The following is a 20,625-nucleotide window of genomic DNA, read 5'->3' on the forward strand; positions in this document are numbered from 1 at the left end:
TCAGATTCTCTTGAAGTCAGCGGAATGCTTTCCCATCTCTTTTTAACTGTCCTAAAAATTTATAGTGGAACATTTTGTACAATTTTGTTTGCACCCGTCCACAATGGGCTAGATGTTGCACCTCCTGGAAGGGGACACAGAGGAGCCTCGCATGGAACCCCTCCCCCGCATTCCTATGAACCCTTTAGCACACATGGATCACAGACAAAAGCTTGGGTTAGGATTGGTTTTTAAATAGATTGCAGCAAGCTGTTTTGTACTGTTTGGCAGTCTCTTCATATAGCATTATAGGTTAAGGTGACCATATGAAAAGGAGGACAGGGCTCCTGTATCTTTAACAGTTGCATAGAAAAGGGAATTTCAGCAGGTGTCAATTGTATATATGGAGAACCTGGTGAAATTCCCTCATCACCACAACAGTTAAAGCTGTAGGAGCTATACTCCAGTGACCAGATTAAAAAGAGGGCACGGCACCTGCAGCTTTAACTGGTGTGATGAATAGGGAATTTCACCAGGTTCTCCATATATACAAATGACACCTGCTGAAATTCACTTTTCAATACAACTGTTAAAGATACAGGAGCCCTGTCCTCTTTTCCTTATGGTCACCTTATTATAGGTACTGTAAACACAGTTCTTAAGAGAGGACCGATAAATGACATACTTTGATACAATATGTCTCCAAAAATGACAGTGGACGTGTAGTTGTTTTCAAACTCTCCTGTGATCCTCGTTTAATGTCTGCCTCTTTTTAACTTTCAGGAATTTAATGATCTACACGTGGAAGCTCTTGGAGTTGTGGCAAATTGTCTTGAGGATGTGGATACTATGCAATTGATTCAGGAGACAGGGGGTCTCAGAAAACTACTTGCCTTTGCTGAAGTTTCCACTCTTACTGATTTTCAGAAGAATGCAGCAAAAGCCATTGCTAAAGCAGCTTATGACCGTATGTCACTTCTGAAATTCATCTTATATTTCTTAGGAAAAGCAGTTGGAGCATATTTGTGGCCAATCAAGGGTTCCTCTTCATGGTTAACGGGAAGATTGGAGCTCACAAGTGGATTGCAGTGGGGGTGAGGGCATCTCCTGCCTTTAGGCTGGACAGACGAGATCACAAATATTGAATTGCCCTGTACATCTTGAATATACCCAAGTTCTTTGTGTCTTGTTGCAAATGTTGCCCCCCACACACACACTTTGTTGAAATCTGAGATGGTGCACTGCAGTGAAGCACTTGCTAAATTTTGCCCCTTAATTCATTTGTAAATCCAGCACATGGGTAAGAAAAAAACCTCACAAAAGAAAAGTCAGTGTTACAGAACCCCATCTTGTGTTTTTTTTATTGAATTAAACAAAGGTGTTTAATTAAACAAAGGTGTTTCCCCCACCCCTTACACAGCAAATATTTTTCATTCCCAGGATTAATTCCTTCTCATAATCTTAGAATTTACTATCTCAGACAGCTAGGAAGCAGACATTTTTCTTGCAAATATATAAAATGGCATACAGATTAATGCCCCCAGAGGATTAGCCACTTCATTTTACCATTTGGTAATTATTTGTTCTGTAATTCTTTGTTTATATGAACAGTTCACTGCTTTTGAATTCACCATGGAATTCGGCAACAAGCAGGCCTGATGCTCCTAGCTTGCACTCAACCTGACAATGCTGTTTAAATATGTCTCAGTTGCATCTATAGTGTGATTTGTCAATCTGAAATCGAAGCACAGCAGTACCATATAACAACATGTAATAATATAAAGAATAATGTACTTCTTATTGTCCATAATAGGATTCTGAGTCCCTCAAGGGATTCTGATGACATAAGCTGTGACAGACTTAGGTAGTTCTTATTTCCACCATCTCTGGGTTATTAATTATTTCTAGCATCTCTAGCATTATTACTTTAATATAGATAGATAGATTGTACACAGTTTCGAATGCAGAAAAGATTCTTATTCCTTGCTATATCTAAGCTTTCTGTGCCCTTCCCATTGGCAGGTTGAAATTTTAGATTTATTTATAGGAGTTAATGAAACCACATCAGTGGCGGATCCATATAACTATCAGCAACACAGAGCAGGAATTTGAATCAAATATGTATTTTCCAAGTCCCTTGTTTATACCCTGAGGATGGAGAAATAGACTAATCATTCAAATGTATTTTTAAAAGAATATTCCTAGGACTAGCTACTGTATAACCCAGCCTTCCCCAACACATCTGGAGGGCACCAGCTTGGGGAAGGCTGATATAGCCTATATGACATTCTGCCTCCAAGCTCTACCGCCTTTAGCTGTCTATAACTAGCTAAAACCCAACAGGAAGCAGAACTTCTGCTGCTATTCTGCTAGTTCCCCTAATTCTAATGGAGCACCTTCCAAGGGAAGCCAGGCTGACCCAATGCCTTTTGCCCTGTTGAAAGTTGATTAAGAACTTTGTTCTACAAGCTTTCAGTTTGTGCTGACTCTCTGACATTCTGTGCTGCTCTGTGTTTACAGTTGTAGAACTGATGTCATTGTTTTTGCTGCCTTTCATAATTTTTTTGGCCAATTCTAAAGATGCTTAATTTATTTGGATGTAAGGCTCCAGTCCTATGCACACATACATGGGAATGAACTCCATTGAACTCAGAGACACTTATTATTTTTTAAAAAAAATTAAACTTTTTTTTATTGTGAATATCAACAACAGAAAATACATTGTGAAAACCGGGGGTGGAGGGGACAACCCATACATTGTGTGTATAGAATTATCATCATTTCCATCGTATGAACCGTTAAAAAAAAAAAGGGGGGGGGAGAGAGAGTTATACAAAGGTTTCAAGGAAAGCAGACCAAATATCTGTATATTTATCCACTTGCAAGTTGCGCCTATATGATGGTAGTGCACGCACTGGTAACTTCAAGGCTTGACTTCTGCAATGCGCTCTACATGGAGCTACCTCTGTGCCTAGTCCAGAAACTTCAATTAGTCCAAAATATGGCAGCCAGTCTGGTCACTGGTACACCTAGAGGTGACCACATTACACCAGTTTTAAAATCTCTTCACTGGCAGCCGATTAGTTTCCGGGCGAAGTACAAGTGTTGGTTATTACCTTTAAAGCCCTACATGGTTTGGGTCCAGGCTACCTGCGTGATCGCCTTCTCCCGTACAATCCGTCCCACACACTCAGGTCCTCTGGGAAGAATTTCTGTCAGCCAGCCAAGATTAGGCTGACAGGTATTACCCAGAGGACTTTTTCTTCTGCTGCCCTCAGATTGTGGAATGGCCTGCCGGAGGAGATTCGTCAACTTGACAGTCTTTTAGAGTTTAAAAAAGCAATAAAGACTGATCTATTCCGGCAGGCCTATCCAGTGAAATTTTATAATGTTTTAAGGATGTTTTAAAGATATTTTAGTCATGTGTGGTATGGTTTTAATCACTTTTTAATGTGTATTTTGTATCAAGTTTTTATACTGTTTGTTTTATACTTTGAATGGTTTTAGTTCGGCTATTGGGCGGTATAAAAATGCTAATAATAATAATAATATAACACTCGTTCAAAAGTTGATAATGTTATTAGGTCCTCGATGCTTAGGATTGCACTCCACGTAGATAGAGTTGCAACCTTTAACTTGGGGGTGGGCAATTTGCAGCCTTCCAGATGTTTCAGCCTCCAACTCCCATGATCTCTCACCACTGTCTAGGGCTGATGGAAGTTGTAGACCAGAACATCTGGCGGGCCACAAGTTCCCCACCCCTGCTAATTATTTGCTTTTTGTCATGTAACCCACTTGAGAGCTGATTGGCAGAAAGCCAGATTACTACTACTGATTATTATTATTACTTTCTATTTTACTCTATTTTTAAAATGTAATTTTATCCCTGCTTTCAAATTCACTTGGAAAAGAAACATCTGCTCCCCCTTTCTCTTCCTCCACCTCCTTTTGCTTTGCTGTATCCCACAGGCATTGTTAAAAATAAGAAGCAGTACTACAGGCTACAACAGCTTTCTGACAAGAGCAACTGGAATTATGATTCTATTATCTAAGAACCTGTATCTCTGGATATAACTGTCAGTGCCTATGATGTATCTTCTTGCTACATTTCTTTATAAATGAAATCAATGTAGTTTCACAGTAAAAGTTTTCCTTTGCCTCTCTGTGTCAAGCTAGCATAAATGTAGTTGCTAGACAAAAGAGAAGTGAGATATTAGAAGTACCCGATTGTCTGCACTGATATACAGGTGTTTTTGATCTAACTTTTTTTCTAAAGACCAAAGGTTTAAAAATCTTAAAATTTGTAACCTAATACAGTACTGAAATTTTTGGGTGTTGTACCCTGCAGCTACTGCAGTTTCCAAGAAAACACTGGAAACCAAACTGAGGCTGCAATCCTATTTGCACTTACCTGGAAGTAAGTCCCATTGAAAACAATGGAACTTACTTCCAAGTAGACATATATAGAGTTTCACTGACATTAACTTTTAGTGGTTGTAAATGATTTCCCCTTTTGTCTTCAGTTGCTAATATAATAGATTAGAGTAAGTAGTTCTATCTGAAGGGCTATCCAGTCCAAGGCTATTTTAAAGATAAAGAACCATTAAGCATGGAAAGCATCAGGGGACTTGAAGTTGCTCATCAACAGTTAGCACCTGGAGAGCAGACTGAGCAGGCACATTGGTTACCTGGGGACTGTCTTGACGTCGTCTTTGCCCTGGGGTGTCTCCAAATCTGCACTGCGTCGGTTATACGATGTAGCTGCAGATTTGAAGCCACCCTGGGGCAAAGAGGTGAAGATCCGTGGCTGAAAAGTCAGGAACTTATCTCGGCTTTTCCTGCCAGAGTGAGGTCAACCTGGCTCTTCCACCGGTCTGTCCTCGCTCGGAGCCACTCTGGGGGCATTCCTGAGTGGAAGGCGACCTCTTCTTGGTCACCAGAAGCTGCGGAGGGGGCAACTCCGGTGAGCCTAATGGCCGCTGGAAAGCCTGCACTGCCTCCCCTTGTAAAGAGAACTTGCCGCTGCCACTCACCAGTGATAGCATGGGGTTTGGTGGCGAAGCGGCGCCAGTATGGCGCCGTGAAGACAGCCCACTGATCACAGCATTCCCTGATATGGGGAGATGCGTTTATGTCTATTTAAATTGTAGCGATTATTTCCAAATGTACATCTATATGCATATGTTATGCAAACTGATATCCCCTTTTTTGATGATGTACTTCCTCATTTTTAGCCACTCTAGCAAATCGAGCTGGAGTTTAGGCTTCAGCAATATGTAACAGGACATATGTAAGAATCCCTCAGGCAGTGATTCTTATGATGAGAAAAGGGATTTTACAAGAAGGTCCCTATTTTCATTTATGAAATGTTGGAGGATATAGATTTGACCATCCTACCCGATTTCACTATTAAGAGATGTGCAGTCCAGACTACCCCTGTTTACGCCACTGTTTTCAATTGGACTTTCTCCCTAGGGCAGCCTTACTCTACATCAATGGAACCAATGGAACATGGCCACGGTAATAGGATATGTAATGTACTCTTAGGCTTTCAGATGGTTTTCATTTTCTCTTCCAACATTTGAAGCAAACATTAATTTTACTTCCCTTTATACAGAACCAAAATACGTTTTAAATTTAAAATACCATTTTGTCATGACTGCTCTTTAAAAGAATGGTGAGAATTAATAAACAGTTTTGTTCCAGAGACTGAGACACAAATAACTCGCCGTATCAAAAGCAAATTACCGAAGAATGGAGACCCCCTAGAGACCATTACCAGGGATTACACACAGGTTTGGCAAGCGTCAAGCCAGAGGCAAAGTCCATTACGTGTCAAGGCAATCTGTAATCCCAATTAATGCCACCTCTAGGGTGTTTGCAGTTGCATACCGCTGACGTTGCAAACCTGATTCCTGCTTTTGTTCAGAATTCTCCCAGAACCATTTGGCTTGTGTAAAACAAAAAGCAAACAAAAACCTATTACATGGTGTATCTTTGGTGAAGTATAAAACTGTCTGGGAAAGTGAAACAGCTAGGTTTCAAATGCCTATTTTTATTTGAACCCCAGTATTTGCTATGTGTGTTCTGAACAGTTAATCAAACCTCCTTATCTGTATATTTTGGACTTGGTTAAAACAACCAGACTGCTTTATATTAAATTCCACTTATTTTTTTATGATTAAACGTAATATAGAAAGTAAATACATTTAAGCTGAAGGAAAAGTTCAGTTTTTGTATGGAAACACTTTAAAGTGACCTTTTCCCATTTCTAAAATTAATAGTGACTCTATTTTGGAAATGCAAAACTATCTCCTAAAAGTGTCTTTATACAAAACATGAACCTTTCCTTCAGTTTAAATATATTTACTTTATGTATTTTATTATGTAACAATAAACTATTTTATATATTTTATTTATTTAAATATGATTAATCTTTAAATTTTAATTAAAATACTTCTATTAAAACTAGGTTATGATTGTTTTAGGTACTTGTCAATAGGACTTAGCATATCTGTTTGTCTGCTTAAGCTTTTGCAAATAGTTGAGTATTTCTTTGAATCGCTACTCCAGAAATTAAAGTGAAAGGGAGCAGCACAGGTATACAAAACTGCCAATGAGGCCTGCATTTCCCTGGGCCGCTTGATGGCATGCATAGAATATTTCTTTGATGCACTTATATGCCATCCCATTTGTGCATTCATTTTGTAAAGCTACCGAAAAACTAACCAATCGGATGAGGGCAGTAGACATACCTTCTAAGGTTCTGGTGACATACACAATATTAAGGCAAAAGAGGAAGTCAGGCAATCTACATACAGTACATAACCTGCATGATAGGGGATAAATCTATCCCTAAATCTTCCTTACCCTTGTGCATCACAGTAGCATTAGATAGACCTGTGGAGGGGCAAACTGTGATATTCTATAACATTCAGAGTATAACCATTTGTTCAGTTCAATGGCGACTAATCTGGATGGATATGTGCTACCTCCAGTATCAGGGACAGTATGCCTGTGTACAGCAGTTGCTGGGGAACATGGATGGGAGGGTGCTGTTGCACTTGTGTCCTGCTTGTGGATTTCCAGTTGACAGCTGATTGGCCACTGTGTGATCAGAATGCTGGAATAGATGGACTATTGGGCCGTTTCTACACCTGCCTTTTTTCCAGGGATTGTCCCGGGATCATCCCTGTGCATGCAGATGACACATGGGAATCCGGGAGCAGGCAGGGACGATCCCTCCATTTTCCTGAGATAGTCCTTGGGTGTAGAAAGGGCCTTGGTCTGATTCAGCAGGGCTCTTCTTATGTCCAAACAGCTCATGGATGAGGAGTGGAGGAATCTGTGTGGTTGACTTCTCTAGCATATCTACATGCAGTGGTGTCCAACTATGGAACATTCACACCGGTACTTAGTCTCAGGCAATGAAACAGGGACACGTGCACCTTCTTCTTCCCTCTTTCTTTCATTCTGGGCCTGCATGGAGAGGGGAGGAATCTGTGAAAGAGGCATCAAGCACATCTATAACTAGCCTTCCATTGTAGTTAGGCCATGCATTGATTGGCAACTGTCAACTGTCAAATGTACAGCATCTCTACTGGAAAAGTGACCTTTTAATTTTCATGTACTTGGCTCCTATTAGCACTAATTGAGGGAAGGCATTATACCCTAGCGAGGATAGATCTGGTGGGGGGAAAGGCTTGTGCGTTCCTGACTCCGCATGAATTCAGGGTTTAAAAAAAGGGAGGGAGGTAATCTCTAGTGTCATTAGCTTACATGTTTATAGCTGGTAATTGGATTGCATCCTTTTGACCTGCTCTAAAGATTCCCATTTTTCTGCAAACTTCACCAGGATTGTATCAGGCTCTGCCTGCAATTTAAGGGCTAATGTGTTATGAATGTATGTCAGCACACTGTGATTTGATGTGGCACTGAACAAAAGCAAACGTTTGTTAGCAACATCATCTGTATGGAAATAAACATTTTCCTACCCTTCTGCCCATTGTCATCATCATTCAGTGGAACGTTGGTTAACAAATCAGTAGTATTGATGATTTGTTGTGTTTGTTCTTTATATACAGCTGAAAACAGGAAAATCCTGAATGAACAAGAAGTTGAAAAATGTCTTGTCACTCTTTTGGGAACGGATAATGATGGAACTAAAATAGCTGCTTCTCAAGCCATCTCTGCTATGTGTGAGAATTTAGCCAGCAAGCAAGCCATTGGCGCTCTAGGTAAATCAGTTATGGTGAACTTAGAATTAAGATCCAGGAAAAAAAAACCATTTGCAATTTTGCCATGGCTAATTTGGAACTCTGTATATACATTTCTCCCCCAAAGGGATTCCCCAGCTAGTTCAGTTGCTAAGCAGCGAAAATGAAGAGGTAAAAGAAGCTGCCGCCACAGCTGTAGTTAATCTGACAACAGCCCATCTTGCCAATGCCAGGTAAGCTCATGATGAATTAAAGATCCTGGAACACTTTAATCAAAACATATATTTCACTTTTTTGAAATTTCTAGATAGTTCTGCACATCACCTGGTAACTTCTATTTTTCTTTACATCCTACCTCCGTGCTATTCAATGAATCAGCCATTGTTAAAGTATCGACCAGTATTTGATACTTTAATATTAGCATTGAATACTGGTCTAGTGAAACTAGCTAGGATTTTTGTTATTTTTTTGGTAAGAAACCTGGGAGAATATTACGTATACTAATATGTAGCCTCAGATATCTGAGAAGTCTCTTGGAAGACTAGGCTAAAAATAAATGAATTTTGGGGTGACGAGAAACTTTTTTGAACTCTCCTAGGACTGGGTGTTTTATTTAGGAATCTCACCTTTTTATTATACCTGTGAATACTGAAGCATGTCACTGTTTTAGGTCTCACTGAAAGCACCAGAATTTAAATATCACAGGTTCAATCAGGTCCTGGTGGATTTCTTGAATGAGCAGAGGAGGCTTCTCATTCCCTAAAATGACCTTGGGTCTGTCTAAAAGCTTGGAAAGCACCAGGGTGGGTGTGCAGTGGGGCAGCGTCAATTATACAACGCTGCTGCCATCGTGCACCCCCACCCCCCAGGGCTTTCTACCAAAGCTGCGGAGAAAAAATGTCAGGGACTTACCCCAACTTTTTTCTCTGGAGCAAGGGGGGACATGCAAGATGGTGTCAAGACAGCCCCTTGCTTCACTCTGGAGTCACAGCGGAGGCAGTGCCTGGTGGAAAACGACCTGTAATTGGTGACCTTCCACCAGGAAGGTCACAGGGGTGGCTCTGGTCCCCAGATGGCTGCCCAAAAGCCTCGCCCCTCTCTCCTTGGTGTTGAGATTACCTGACACCACCCCAGGGGAGGGAAAGTGCAGGGTTTTCAAGGGACACAGTGCAAATCCAGCGCCGTGAAGACCCCCACCCTGGTGTGGCACCTACACATGCAGGTGTGAGATTGTACCAATAGCAGCAGGAGGAGGGACGTACACACACACATTTGCATCGAGGCATTTTTCTTCCCCAAATCCTACAAGGTTCCCTCCATCAGCTTTCTTGTTGAGGTAAGAACCGAATGGAGCAATTCACAGCAATAACTACAGCAGGGTTGTGAGGGGTGAGTCCAGAGGTCTAGATTGAGAAACCTGGAGGTCCACATTTGGCCCGTGGGCCAGAGGTTCCCCACCCCTGCCTTCAGATGATCTCTCTGTTCATGGCACTGCTTCTCCAGTGGACTGGATCAACCTCTATTTGTAAATTTTAATATTATTTATTTGTTATTTATTTGTTACATTTACATTTACGTGTTCCATCAGAGCTGAACCATATGTTACATAAGATCTGGTCTGTTGAACCTCAGGCCCTTGATACAAATTCGGCCCCTTCTGGGCCCCTGATCTGCTCCTCTGGGCCATGCCCCCTTCTCATGAACCTGCCCCATTGCCCCCAATATGCCAAGCGTTTGGCAGTTTCCTGACTCTTACTTGTTCCCCCCTCCCATTTTTGCCTCTCCTAAAGGCTTACTTACCGGCAGTAAGAACTTTAAGCTAAAATATGCTGGCATTTTTGGTCCTGCCCCCTTTGCATTCAGCCCCGGCCACAACTGGAATATGCCCCTCCGAGAGCTTCTACAAAATTGAATTCAGCTTTCTAACTGAAAGAGGTTCAACAATCTTGCAATAAATTGTATGATTGCATGCAGTGTGTCTATTTATGTATTTTACATGAAGCCATGGAAAACCCCAAAACAGGATCAGAACCATAGGGAGAAAGATTCACCTGTTTCTCTCAGTGAAAATTCCTTCCCCCAAAGCTGCTATTTATTTATCTATTTACTGCATTTCTTTACCATACAGTAGCCAAAGCTTCCTGGGCTGTTCACAAAATAAGACTAACAATAAAATACACACATATATTATAAAGCACAGTGTAATGTAATATTTGCCAGGGGAGGGAAGTTGTTTTTGGTGTTTTCTTTTGCCATCAAGGAATCTTGGTAGCAACAGGTTTTATTGATGCAACTGATGGGTGTATCAGTGTCATTTATGGTGTATTTACATGTGTCTCTGTAAAACAGGAAATTGAGTTCAGTTTTAACTTTGCACTTACTAGGCTTTGAGAAATAGTCGGCACTGGATTTTTCTTCTTCTTACCTCCCTAATAATACTGGGAACGTCGGGAAGCCATTCGATAACCCTGTAGGAAAAAAAGGGGGAAGGTAGAAACAAATGCCATAGATTTCTATCAAGGTTGAATGGACATGCCTAGGATCCAAAAATGTTGACTGGCATTTTAGAGAATTTTGTCTAGGGAACTAATAGCAATGTTTGCACTGGCCCAGTCAACAGTTCACTAGGATTGAACTTGTTGAACTTGTTTTAGGTGCGTTCATTCTGCTGTGTTGTTGGCAAATATTTGCATGAATAAGTAGGAAAGTTCATAAAAACCGGTTGTAAGCATGCATCACATACTGTATGTGCATACGTAGACATTTTCTCCTCCATTTATTTCCATCTGCATGCAGTTCATAAGGCCTGTGTTCACTCAGAGCTCCATCAAGACGAGTGTTTTATTGCATGCTTGTTACTGGGCACTCATGGATTTTCGTGGGTCCCTCTCATGACGTTGTCTGCCTCCTGCACATCTTCCGCCCCTTCTGGCCTTCTTCGCACTACAAAAAAACACCCCAGTAAGTCCAACTTATTTTTAAGATGGATGTTGCCGCTATCTCCTGTTGCGTGCAGGAGAAGCAGCGCGATCAAAACGGCCCACTGAAGAGGAAGTAATGAGGGACAAGCGTGTGGGCAGAGAAGTGATGATAAGCAAATGCAATTTCCCCCCGTGTGATGACACTCTCAGTCAAAAATAAAACCATATGTGACTAACCTTGAACAATGAACAATCCTCATGAACAATCACAAATGAGCAAGGTAGTTCACGTCTCAAAGGACTTAAAGGAATAAAATTTGCAAAAAGTTACTTGGTGTATCTCATATAATGACTAAAAGGGGGAAAGTGATTGGCTCATAGATATTCCAAGAAGAGAAAGAAAGGTAATTTGTCAGATACATTTTATTCACTTGGCTCTAATAGCCACTGACATTAATTTAACATTACCAGATGAAACATCATTCATCATGTGTCGACATTATTCTACCCAAATCTGTTCTCTGAAAAAATGCAGTAGATATTGACTCTGATACTCCTTTCTTGTGACTTTTCAGTTAATGTCAGTTGTACCTGGCTTCACATATAAAGAACTGGCTATTGGCCTCTAGGGTCCAGCCTTCCTTGAATTGCTTTGCTCTGCTCTCAAGTTAGAAAATGATTGTAAGGTTGATTGATACAACCCTTTGAGGATTTTCCTGTAAAAGTCAATTCTTGAGAGAGTGAGCTGGTGTCCCCCCCCCCCCAGGACTCCTTTCAGAATTCCAGCTTGAGAAAGTTGATGGATTTGGTGCTGGGCTCCAATGATCTCTAATTGCTAAAGTCCTGAGGTCGTGGGCATGTTGCCTTTTTAACCTAGAAGGTCATTTTTACTTGTGGTGTGTGCCAGCCCACAATGTAAAATGCTGTGGTGAAGTTGTTGTACAGCCATTTCTATCTCCATATCCCACACAATTCACATATGGCACTTTCTTGTCTGTGCTGCACCATCTAAGCCAACTCAGATTAAAATGATTAATTTGATTCACTCAACTAACTGAAAGCTAACATAGTGGCGATGATATTGCCAGAACTCTTGAGGCCAGAATTGTTTTATAATTATATAGCAGATTAAATGCAAAGACAGAATGCATTTGGAGAGAATGCATTCTGGAAATTAATGCTAAGCCTCCTTTCTTCACTCCATTCTCAGTAGGTAGGCATTTTGGGGGATGGTGGGAGAGCAGGGAGATTCTTCAACTTTTTGGAAGGCAGCAGGACTTGTATGGGGATGTAGAATCATAGAATAGCAGAGTAGGAAGGGGCCTACAAGGCCATCGAGTCCAACCCCCTGCTCAGTGCAGGAATCCCCCCTAAAGCATCCCTGACAGATGCTTGTCCAGCTGCCTCTTGAATGCCTCTAGTGTGGGAGAGCCCACAACCTCCCTAGGTAACTGATTCCATTGTCGTACTGCTCTAACAGTCAGGAAGTTTTTCCTGATGTCCAGCTGGAATCTGGTTTCCTTTAACTTGAGCCCGTTATTCCGTGTCCTGCACTCTGGGAGGATCGAGAAGAGATCCTGGCCCTCCTCTGTGTGACAACCTTTTAAGTATTTGAAGAGTGCTATCATGTCTCCCCTCAATCTTCTCTTCTCCAGGCTAAACATGCCCAGTTCTTTCAGTCTCTCTTCATAGTGCTTTTTCCTCCCGCTTCTGTTTTTAAACCTTGTTGCGCCACTGCTGCAAGTGGCTGCAGTTGTCTGTCTCATGGGCTGCCATGTTCCCCCACAACTCCCCTGTTTAAACAATGGGCTTATCTACACCAAGCAGGATATTCCACTATGAAAGCAGTATATAAAAGGCAGGAGCCACACTACTGCTTTATAGTGGTACTGAAGTGCACTGACAACTGTTGGGGCCCATGACACATCTACACCCAGCAGGATATTGCACTATGAAAGTAGTATATGGCATGTGTCAATGGGCCCCAACAGTTGTCAGTGCACTTCAATACCGCTAGAAAGCAGTAGTGTGGCTCCTGCCTTTTATATACCGCTTTCATAGAGCAATATCCTGCTTGATGTAGATGAGCCCAATGTGTCAATATGTACTATCAGTCAAAGAGAGGCATTCTGGGGAATACAGCAACCCATGGTGCTGCCAATTGCAGCTACATTGCCACTCAGTACGAGAATAATCAGTGGAGGCTGGTGGCTCCGATGTCAGTGGGTGGTGAATCTGCTCCAGATTTCAGTCAGAACTCTAAAGGAGCTCTCCAAGGTGCAAAACTCTAAAGGAACTATCCAACACTAACTCCTTTAGAGTTCTCACTAACTCTGACTGAAACCCGGAGTGGATTCACCACCCCACTGACATCGGAGCCACCGGCCTCCACTGTGAGTAATGAAATTTAAAAATGGGAGGATTAAAAGAACAACCCACTGCTGCTTATTTACTAGGCATTTCCCCACCCCCTGAAATTTTTCTCAGTCTCCCCCAAAATACATTTTTCTGCTTCCCCTTTCTTCCTCCTCCTTTCCTGATAAAATCTGTGGAGGCGAATGCTTCCGCTCAAGTCTAGTATGCTGAACATGGAACACTTTACTTATAATGCACTTTATATGCAAAATCACTGGAATAAATGAGGCTAAACTATAGCTTTATAATGTTTTAAAATTTGCTGTTAGAAGTCCTGAATGGGCACAATGAGAATACAGTCATTTTGTTATAAACATATTAGATCTTTTATCGAATAACCCTCTGTACTCATAACCATACAGCCAACAGCAATGTATAAATCTCTTGGAACAAGATCAGTATAATAACTAGCTGAATTGAGGAAAACAGATTATTTTTTTTATTACAGATAATTTTGGTGGGTCACCAACTTATTTAACCGTAATATGGGTTCTCGTTAGAAGTATATTTACACAGGCCAGTGCAAGATGTTTTTGTGCAGTAGGTTTGAATGGACTGAATAATGTACTATGTGCCCTTTCAGTGTGTAAAACATAAGTTGTGGGCCATAAGCAGTGTTCATGCTTTTGCTCTGTGTTTCTTCAAGGTGAGTTTGATTAGAAGTTGTCCTAGTGCTACAGACATATGGGGAAGCATGTGTTTTAAAATATGAAATAATTACTCTAGTCAAAAAGTATCCATTGCTATGTAGTTTCTGATCTAAGGAAAAAAGAGCACAAAGAAGAGGCAGTGTTGCTCAATCGATGTGTGCTAATAGCATCTCTCTAGCCAGACCTCTCCTCTCCTCAGGGAAGCAAACCTGTATCAAGTATGCTAAGAGATGTTCAAATTTAAACATTTGTCTATTGGGACAGATGCCACTCAATCCTGAGATCGTTTTCTTCCCTGAACCATATGACCTGTGCTACACTTCATTTATATTTTTTTTAGGGAAGCCTCATTTGTTATTTTAAGCACACTTATAAAATATATTTTTTTTGTATTGGACAATGTTTTCAAATGTGGTCTATCAAGAATGAAGTGGACTTGAACAGCTTCACTTGTCTGGCATAAGATACTGTCTTGGTTATAGCAACACATCTCGGCTTGCCACATATTAGTTTGAGCAGGCTTAGGCAAGGGAAAGCATCAGACTGAACATCCAAAGCCATATTTTCAAAGCATTTGGGCCAGTCTCCAAAATGCAGGGGAGGTTTTCAGAAAGGCAGGATGAATGGCAGGTAAACATGAAACTGAGATGGAACTGGCACCTTCCGTCCCAGTTTTACGGATATGCTTGACTGAAAATCTGGACTTCAGGAGGCAGTCTAGTTATTGCTTCAAAATCTGTGGGCACCTTCTCTTGGATGTGTTGGTTCATTCCCCATCAGTCCAAATATGAAATGATCCAAACTATACCAAGGGTTAAATCTAGATTCTGATCACTGATTTTTGTCTGGTTTGGTATGGAATTTGCTCCATCACTGCCATCTATTGGTCATTATGTCATTCTCTTCTACAGTACCACATTTAATTAATATTGAGTCATGTGTTGACTTCTATTAATACAAAATAAATGTATTATACAACCTCTTAAATGTCGCACGAGGTATGTAATTGCCTTATTAGTAATCACCTGTTTATATTTTAACAAGCTCCCAATACCTGCTAACATAAACATCTACTGTGCAATGAAGAACAGAGTAACATTATATTGGGTTTAAGTTATCTTCATAAATATTAATTACTCTTGGTAATGTTACCACAGCTCATTCTTTATTACATAGAAGTTATCAGTTTGGTTAGTCTGTCTTCTTAGGTTTTTTTTTTTTAATTCAGTTGGAAATATTTGGGAGAACACTGGCCATCACAAAGTTATTAAGGATGAACTAACCTGATTATTATTTATTATTTGTATTAATTATAGATATGGTGCTTTACAGAATTCATTACAAAGAACTTACGCTCTAAACCAGTGTAGGCAACTTGTTGCCCTTCTGATGTTTTAGACTACAACTCCCATCACTCCCAGACAGCATGGCCAATGATCAGGACTCTTTCCCAGAGGGAGGGGAGGGAGAGACAAGGATAGCAAGGAATCAATGTGAGCAAATGTGGTTTATATGTACTTAAGGCTTTGTTACAGTTGGGGATACATATTAGGGAATTAAGCCAAAGGCTTCACAGGGGAGGTAGTTTCCATGGAGGGATTTGAAGTGAAAGCGGTTGATCCAGATACATAAAGATCAATAAGAAAGAACATTCAGATGGTTGAGTGTAGCAAACTTGGAAGAACAAAAAAGTGCTGGAGAAAGATATATTGGGAGAGATATAGGCATACTTATTTTTCCAGGAAAGCAATATATAAGGCAAGAAACAGTATGTATGTATGTATTTTTGGGACAGGCCTAGTTGGATCAGGATAAATTATTTGCTATGGTATGGTTATACCCTGTTGACAGGAAATTACTTGTATTTACAAAATTTGGTAGTGGTACGACTAACTTCTAATTAATACGCTGAATTATTTACAACATTCAGTATGCCTATATCAAAGCCACATTGTTTTCCCATTTTTAAAATTTCAGTTGATATTGGAAAACATATTTAGAAAAGACACACAAAGCTGACTTTAATTGAAAATGGGTTTAGTAAGAACAGTTCAGTCGAGTTCAAAAGATTGGTTTATTTGAATGACTTACTGCAAACTGAACACAGTGGAAAGTGTTTCAAAACAAATGAAATGCCAGTATTATTTGGTGTCATGTTGGTCTGATGAATGCCACTTCTCTAAATACTTCAGCTGGCAACTCCACTATAATTTCTTGAAAATCTCCATCAGTTTACACAGATAGCATTGAAGAGGACTTACTTGGAATTCCAGTATATCAGAAGAATCCTTTATGACAGTTTGTGAGAAGGCGTTTCTTGGTGTTCCTGTTGGTAAAGGAGGGTCATCCAATAATTAGATTCGATAGTATTAGTAATACAGTATAGACTTTTCTCCTTCAACCTTAGGTATGGCCCTTCAATTTAATGTCAGATATCCAACATTTATTGGACTAAGAATAGCTGGTTGGGATATTCACAAACTGTCCCCAGAGTGATGTTGGTTCCAAAGTGTGAGTATCAATTGTGCATTCATCAGAAATGCCTCAAATATCACTGGAAATTTCAGATCATGTTTTATGAGGTCCGTCACCCAAGTGCAACCGCCAAAGAGCAAATTCAGCACCTCTCGCAGAAGCAAGACTACAAGTATCATCTTGTTTGCTGAAGCACACTGAAATTGAAATAATATTTACAGATGAACTTTTAGGAGTAGCATATAAGCATGTGCTTGCATACAACCATGCTTATGTAAATGACATGACATATTTGCCTTTTGAATGTTCCACTGAATTTTGTTTTTTGTAAGATGGTTCGAGATAATTTATAATAGCACATGTTTTCCCATAGGCTGTCCTTAAATAAGTATATTTGGAATAGTTAGTCTTTGTTCTGGTAATGTGACTTAACACTGACCCCTAGTGACAGTCTGCAGAACACAGCACAAAGTGAATGACAGTAGTAGTAGCAACATGCCTTTGTATAAGAAGATGCCATATTAGACAATTGCTAGCAGATATAGAATGCCTCCTCTACTTTTATGGGACTGTGCTCTAAAGGTTAGGAGGTTGGAAATTAGTACATTTTAATTTTCACTATAGCAAGAGGAAAATACCCTTCAAAACTTCTAGAAGATCCCTATATCTGCCCTGATTATAACTAATCTCATGGGGACTACAGAAGAGTGAGAAAGAAGAAATAGTCTTATATCCTAATCTTGAACTACATTTCCAAGTATCGGAGGACTTTAGATCTTTAAAATGAGTCCTTATCGTAGGAGACAGGCGTATTTGGCATCCTAAAAAGAGGAGCTATAACTCAGCATTGCAAAAGGTCTCAGGTTCAATCCCTGGTTCCTCCAGGGATGGGAAAGTCTCCTGTAGTAAACTCTAGAGAGCCACTACTGGTCAGTGGCAAAAACAATGAGCCATAAGACTCTATGAGATTGCAGGATTGGCTTCTCAAAACCATGCATCCTAAATGTATTTATTGATTGATTTGATTTGTACCACGCCTTTCTACCAAAAAATGCTACTCAAATTACTATGATTCACCAACTGTTAAATAGTCCACAGCATATGTGAGGAGCCATCCTTCCCGTACCCCCCATCACTCACCCAGAAGGCCCTTTTCTATAAAAGACAGGACTGAACCTTTTCTATGTTGTCTTTCATTGGGCTGGAGTGTGGGTCAATGAAGAAACCTAAATACTGACTTTGAAATGGACCTTTGGTTGCAGAATTTTTATCCCTTTTCTTTTTACAATCCAGATTAGGAAAAGTACTAGATTTAAGTAACCAATTTGTCACTTTTCTTTGATTTTTATGTTAAAGACTGCATTTGCTCGTATATTTTAATTAAATCTCTTCCTGTAAATAGGTTCCCCATGTTTTTGCCTTTGGGAGTTTTAACAGATTGCAGCCATCGTTCAATAGACTGCCTAATTGATTAGATTTACATTTAACAGTGTGTTCCTATGCATATTTACTCACAATAAGTCCCACTGGGTTCAATGGGGATTACTTCCTAATTAAAGTGTTTAGGATTGCAGCCTAAGGAGTAAGCCCCATCGAATTCAATGGTATGGATTCAGTCCGCCTTATATAGAGTGAAATCAGTGATCTTTAAATTAATTTTGACTAAAGTCCCATTGATTTCAATGGGTCTACTCCAAGTATAACTAACTGAGGATACAACCCAGTGTGGCTTACTTCTGAGTAGACATATATAGAATTAAACTGTAAAGGAAGCTTTGAGACTGAAAATCCAATACAGACTGATATATGCCAGGTTAGAAAGGGTTTTTTTCCTACTACAGCTTGTTCTCAGGCCTCCAGAATTGCCTGAGTAAAATATTAATTAATATTCAGTTATCAGTATTGCAATGGTAGCAGCATATACTGTTTGATCCTTGTCCACATGATTCAGTCAGACTGTATGAGCAATGATTATTGTGGGGTATAAAAGAAAGCATTTCATCACAAGCTTACAATAAAATGATCACACTGTGTGATGTACAGCATAAAAATAACCAAAATGCTCATTATTAAAAGATAAAAAATCAGTAAACTTAGTATGAAAGAGAAATAATTTTCTTTAAAAATTGACAGGCCATTGGAAGCCTTTCTCAAAGGAAACATATGAAGAGAAATGACCTTGTATGATACATGTTTAGCTCATCATACAACTGGTGGAATTAAGGATTTAATCCCACAACACAGAGATGGGACTCCACTAGTGCAACAGGATTTTCTGCCTCTCTCTTCCCCTCTACAGCTATCCACCCCACCTGAAAATCCAATCTGAGGTTTCTTTCCAGTTCTCTGGAAGAGATTTTGAGGGCACAATGGGAATTCCTCTACTCCCATTCCATTGAGAAGTCTAGTTCCATCAGCGGATTGACACCATTGGATCCAACTTTATGACCTTGTTCAGACAACACGCTAAGCCATGGTGGTTAAGCATTTTGAGCTAAACATTATGGCTTAGTTTGTCATGTGAACCATGACTTAGGCCCTTTCTGCACCTATGGGTTATCCCAGGAAAATGGATGGATCATTCCTGCCTGCTCCCGGGATCCCCTGTGTGGCATTTGGATGCACAGGAATGATCTCAGGACAATCCCGGGATATAGAGCTGGTGTAGATATGCCCTTAGTGTATCGTGTGAACCATTCTAACCATGGTGGCTACATAACCATGGTTTAAACATGCTCACTAACCATTTGTTGCAAAAGGATTAGCAGCCTAACCATGGCTTAGTGTGTTGTCTGAACAGGTCCTATATTTTCAGAAGTGGGCCACTTGGTGTATGTAAGGAATGGGGAGGGATCCTGACATGTCATATGTGTGCACAGTGAATTCCTGTGTATGAGTTCCTTTAAATAGGACTATGTTAGGGTGACCATATGAAAAGGAGGACAGGGCTCCTGTATCTTTAACAGTTGTATAGAGAAGGAAATTTCAGCAGGTGTCATTTGTATATATGGAGAACCTGGTGAAATTTCCTCTTCATCACAGCAGTTAAAGCTGCAGGAGCTATACTAGAGTGACCAGATTTAAAAGAGGGCAGGGCACCTGCAGCTTTACCTGTTGTGATGAAGATAAAATTTCACCAGGTTCTCCATATATACAAATGACACCTGCTGAAATTCCCTTTTCTATGCAACTGTTAAAGATATGGGAGCCCTGTCCTCCTTTTCATATGGTCAACCTAAACTATGTTGCTTTTGTGGGGACCGATCTGAAGGATATGTGATGCTGTTCCACTGATAAAGCTGACTTGGTATCTAAATGGGAGACCACTTGGGAACCAAATGAGTCAGGGAGAAGTATAATAAATAAATAGATTAGAAACCTGATTGAAATTAGAGGATTTTAATCACTACTTTGGACTGTGTTTTCTTTGATTCATGAAGATTAAAAAAATGCATCAAATCCGAAGCTTGCTTAGGAGTATGCATTGTGCTCAGTAAGACATATGCCTTGAGTAAAAACACATAGTATTGCACTGTAAGAGTGCAAACCTAAACACATTTACTAGGAATTAAGCTTCATTGAACACAATAGGACTTATTTGTGAGGAAATATGCATAGGATGGTATTGCGTAACAAAGATATAAATAGGAGAGCACATGGATAATTGAGATTTCAGTCTGTATATTTCCTATGTTAACACCTCCGCCAAGTTTTGTTTAACAAACAGATGAGCCGAGTATTGAATCACTATGAAATGACAGTCAGTCGGGCATATGCCTTGTGTTGTTTACAAAAATAATATTATGAAGGCATATAAAAAGAAGAGTTCCATTGCTTAGAGTACAGTACTGTTAGATAATTTTGAACTGGAGAAGGGGTAGAGTTATAATCCCATCTACTATCTGTAAGAGAATGTGGGCAACAGTCATACAAGGCTAAAATCTGGGAAAATAACACATTCTTGTTTTG

At 40.1% G+C, this 20,625-nt stretch overlaps 1 protein-coding gene across 1 annotated transcript in view; it reads left to right on the forward strand.

The window, feature by feature from the left end:
* Positions 1–20,625, forward strand: part of ARMC3 (armadillo repeat containing 3) — a 70,885-nt gene that overhangs the window by 25,109 nt on the left and 25,151 nt on the right. Inside the window, exons 8-10 of the mRNA XM_063147620.1 lie at positions 763–946; positions 8,064–8,216; positions 8,323–8,428. Of these exons, the coding sequence (XP_063003690.1) occupies positions 763–946; positions 8,064–8,216; positions 8,323–8,428 (443 nt within the window). The remainder of the gene's footprint in view (positions 1–762; positions 947–8,063; positions 8,217–8,322; positions 8,429–20,625) is intronic.

Source organism: Elgaria multicarinata, chromosome 1, assembly GCF_023053635.1.
Source record: "Elgaria multicarinata webbii isolate HBS135686 ecotype San Diego chromosome 1, rElgMul1.1.pri, whole genome shotgun sequence".
Taxonomy (NCBI): Eukaryota; Metazoa; Chordata; class Lepidosauria; order Squamata; family Anguidae; genus Elgaria; species Elgaria multicarinata.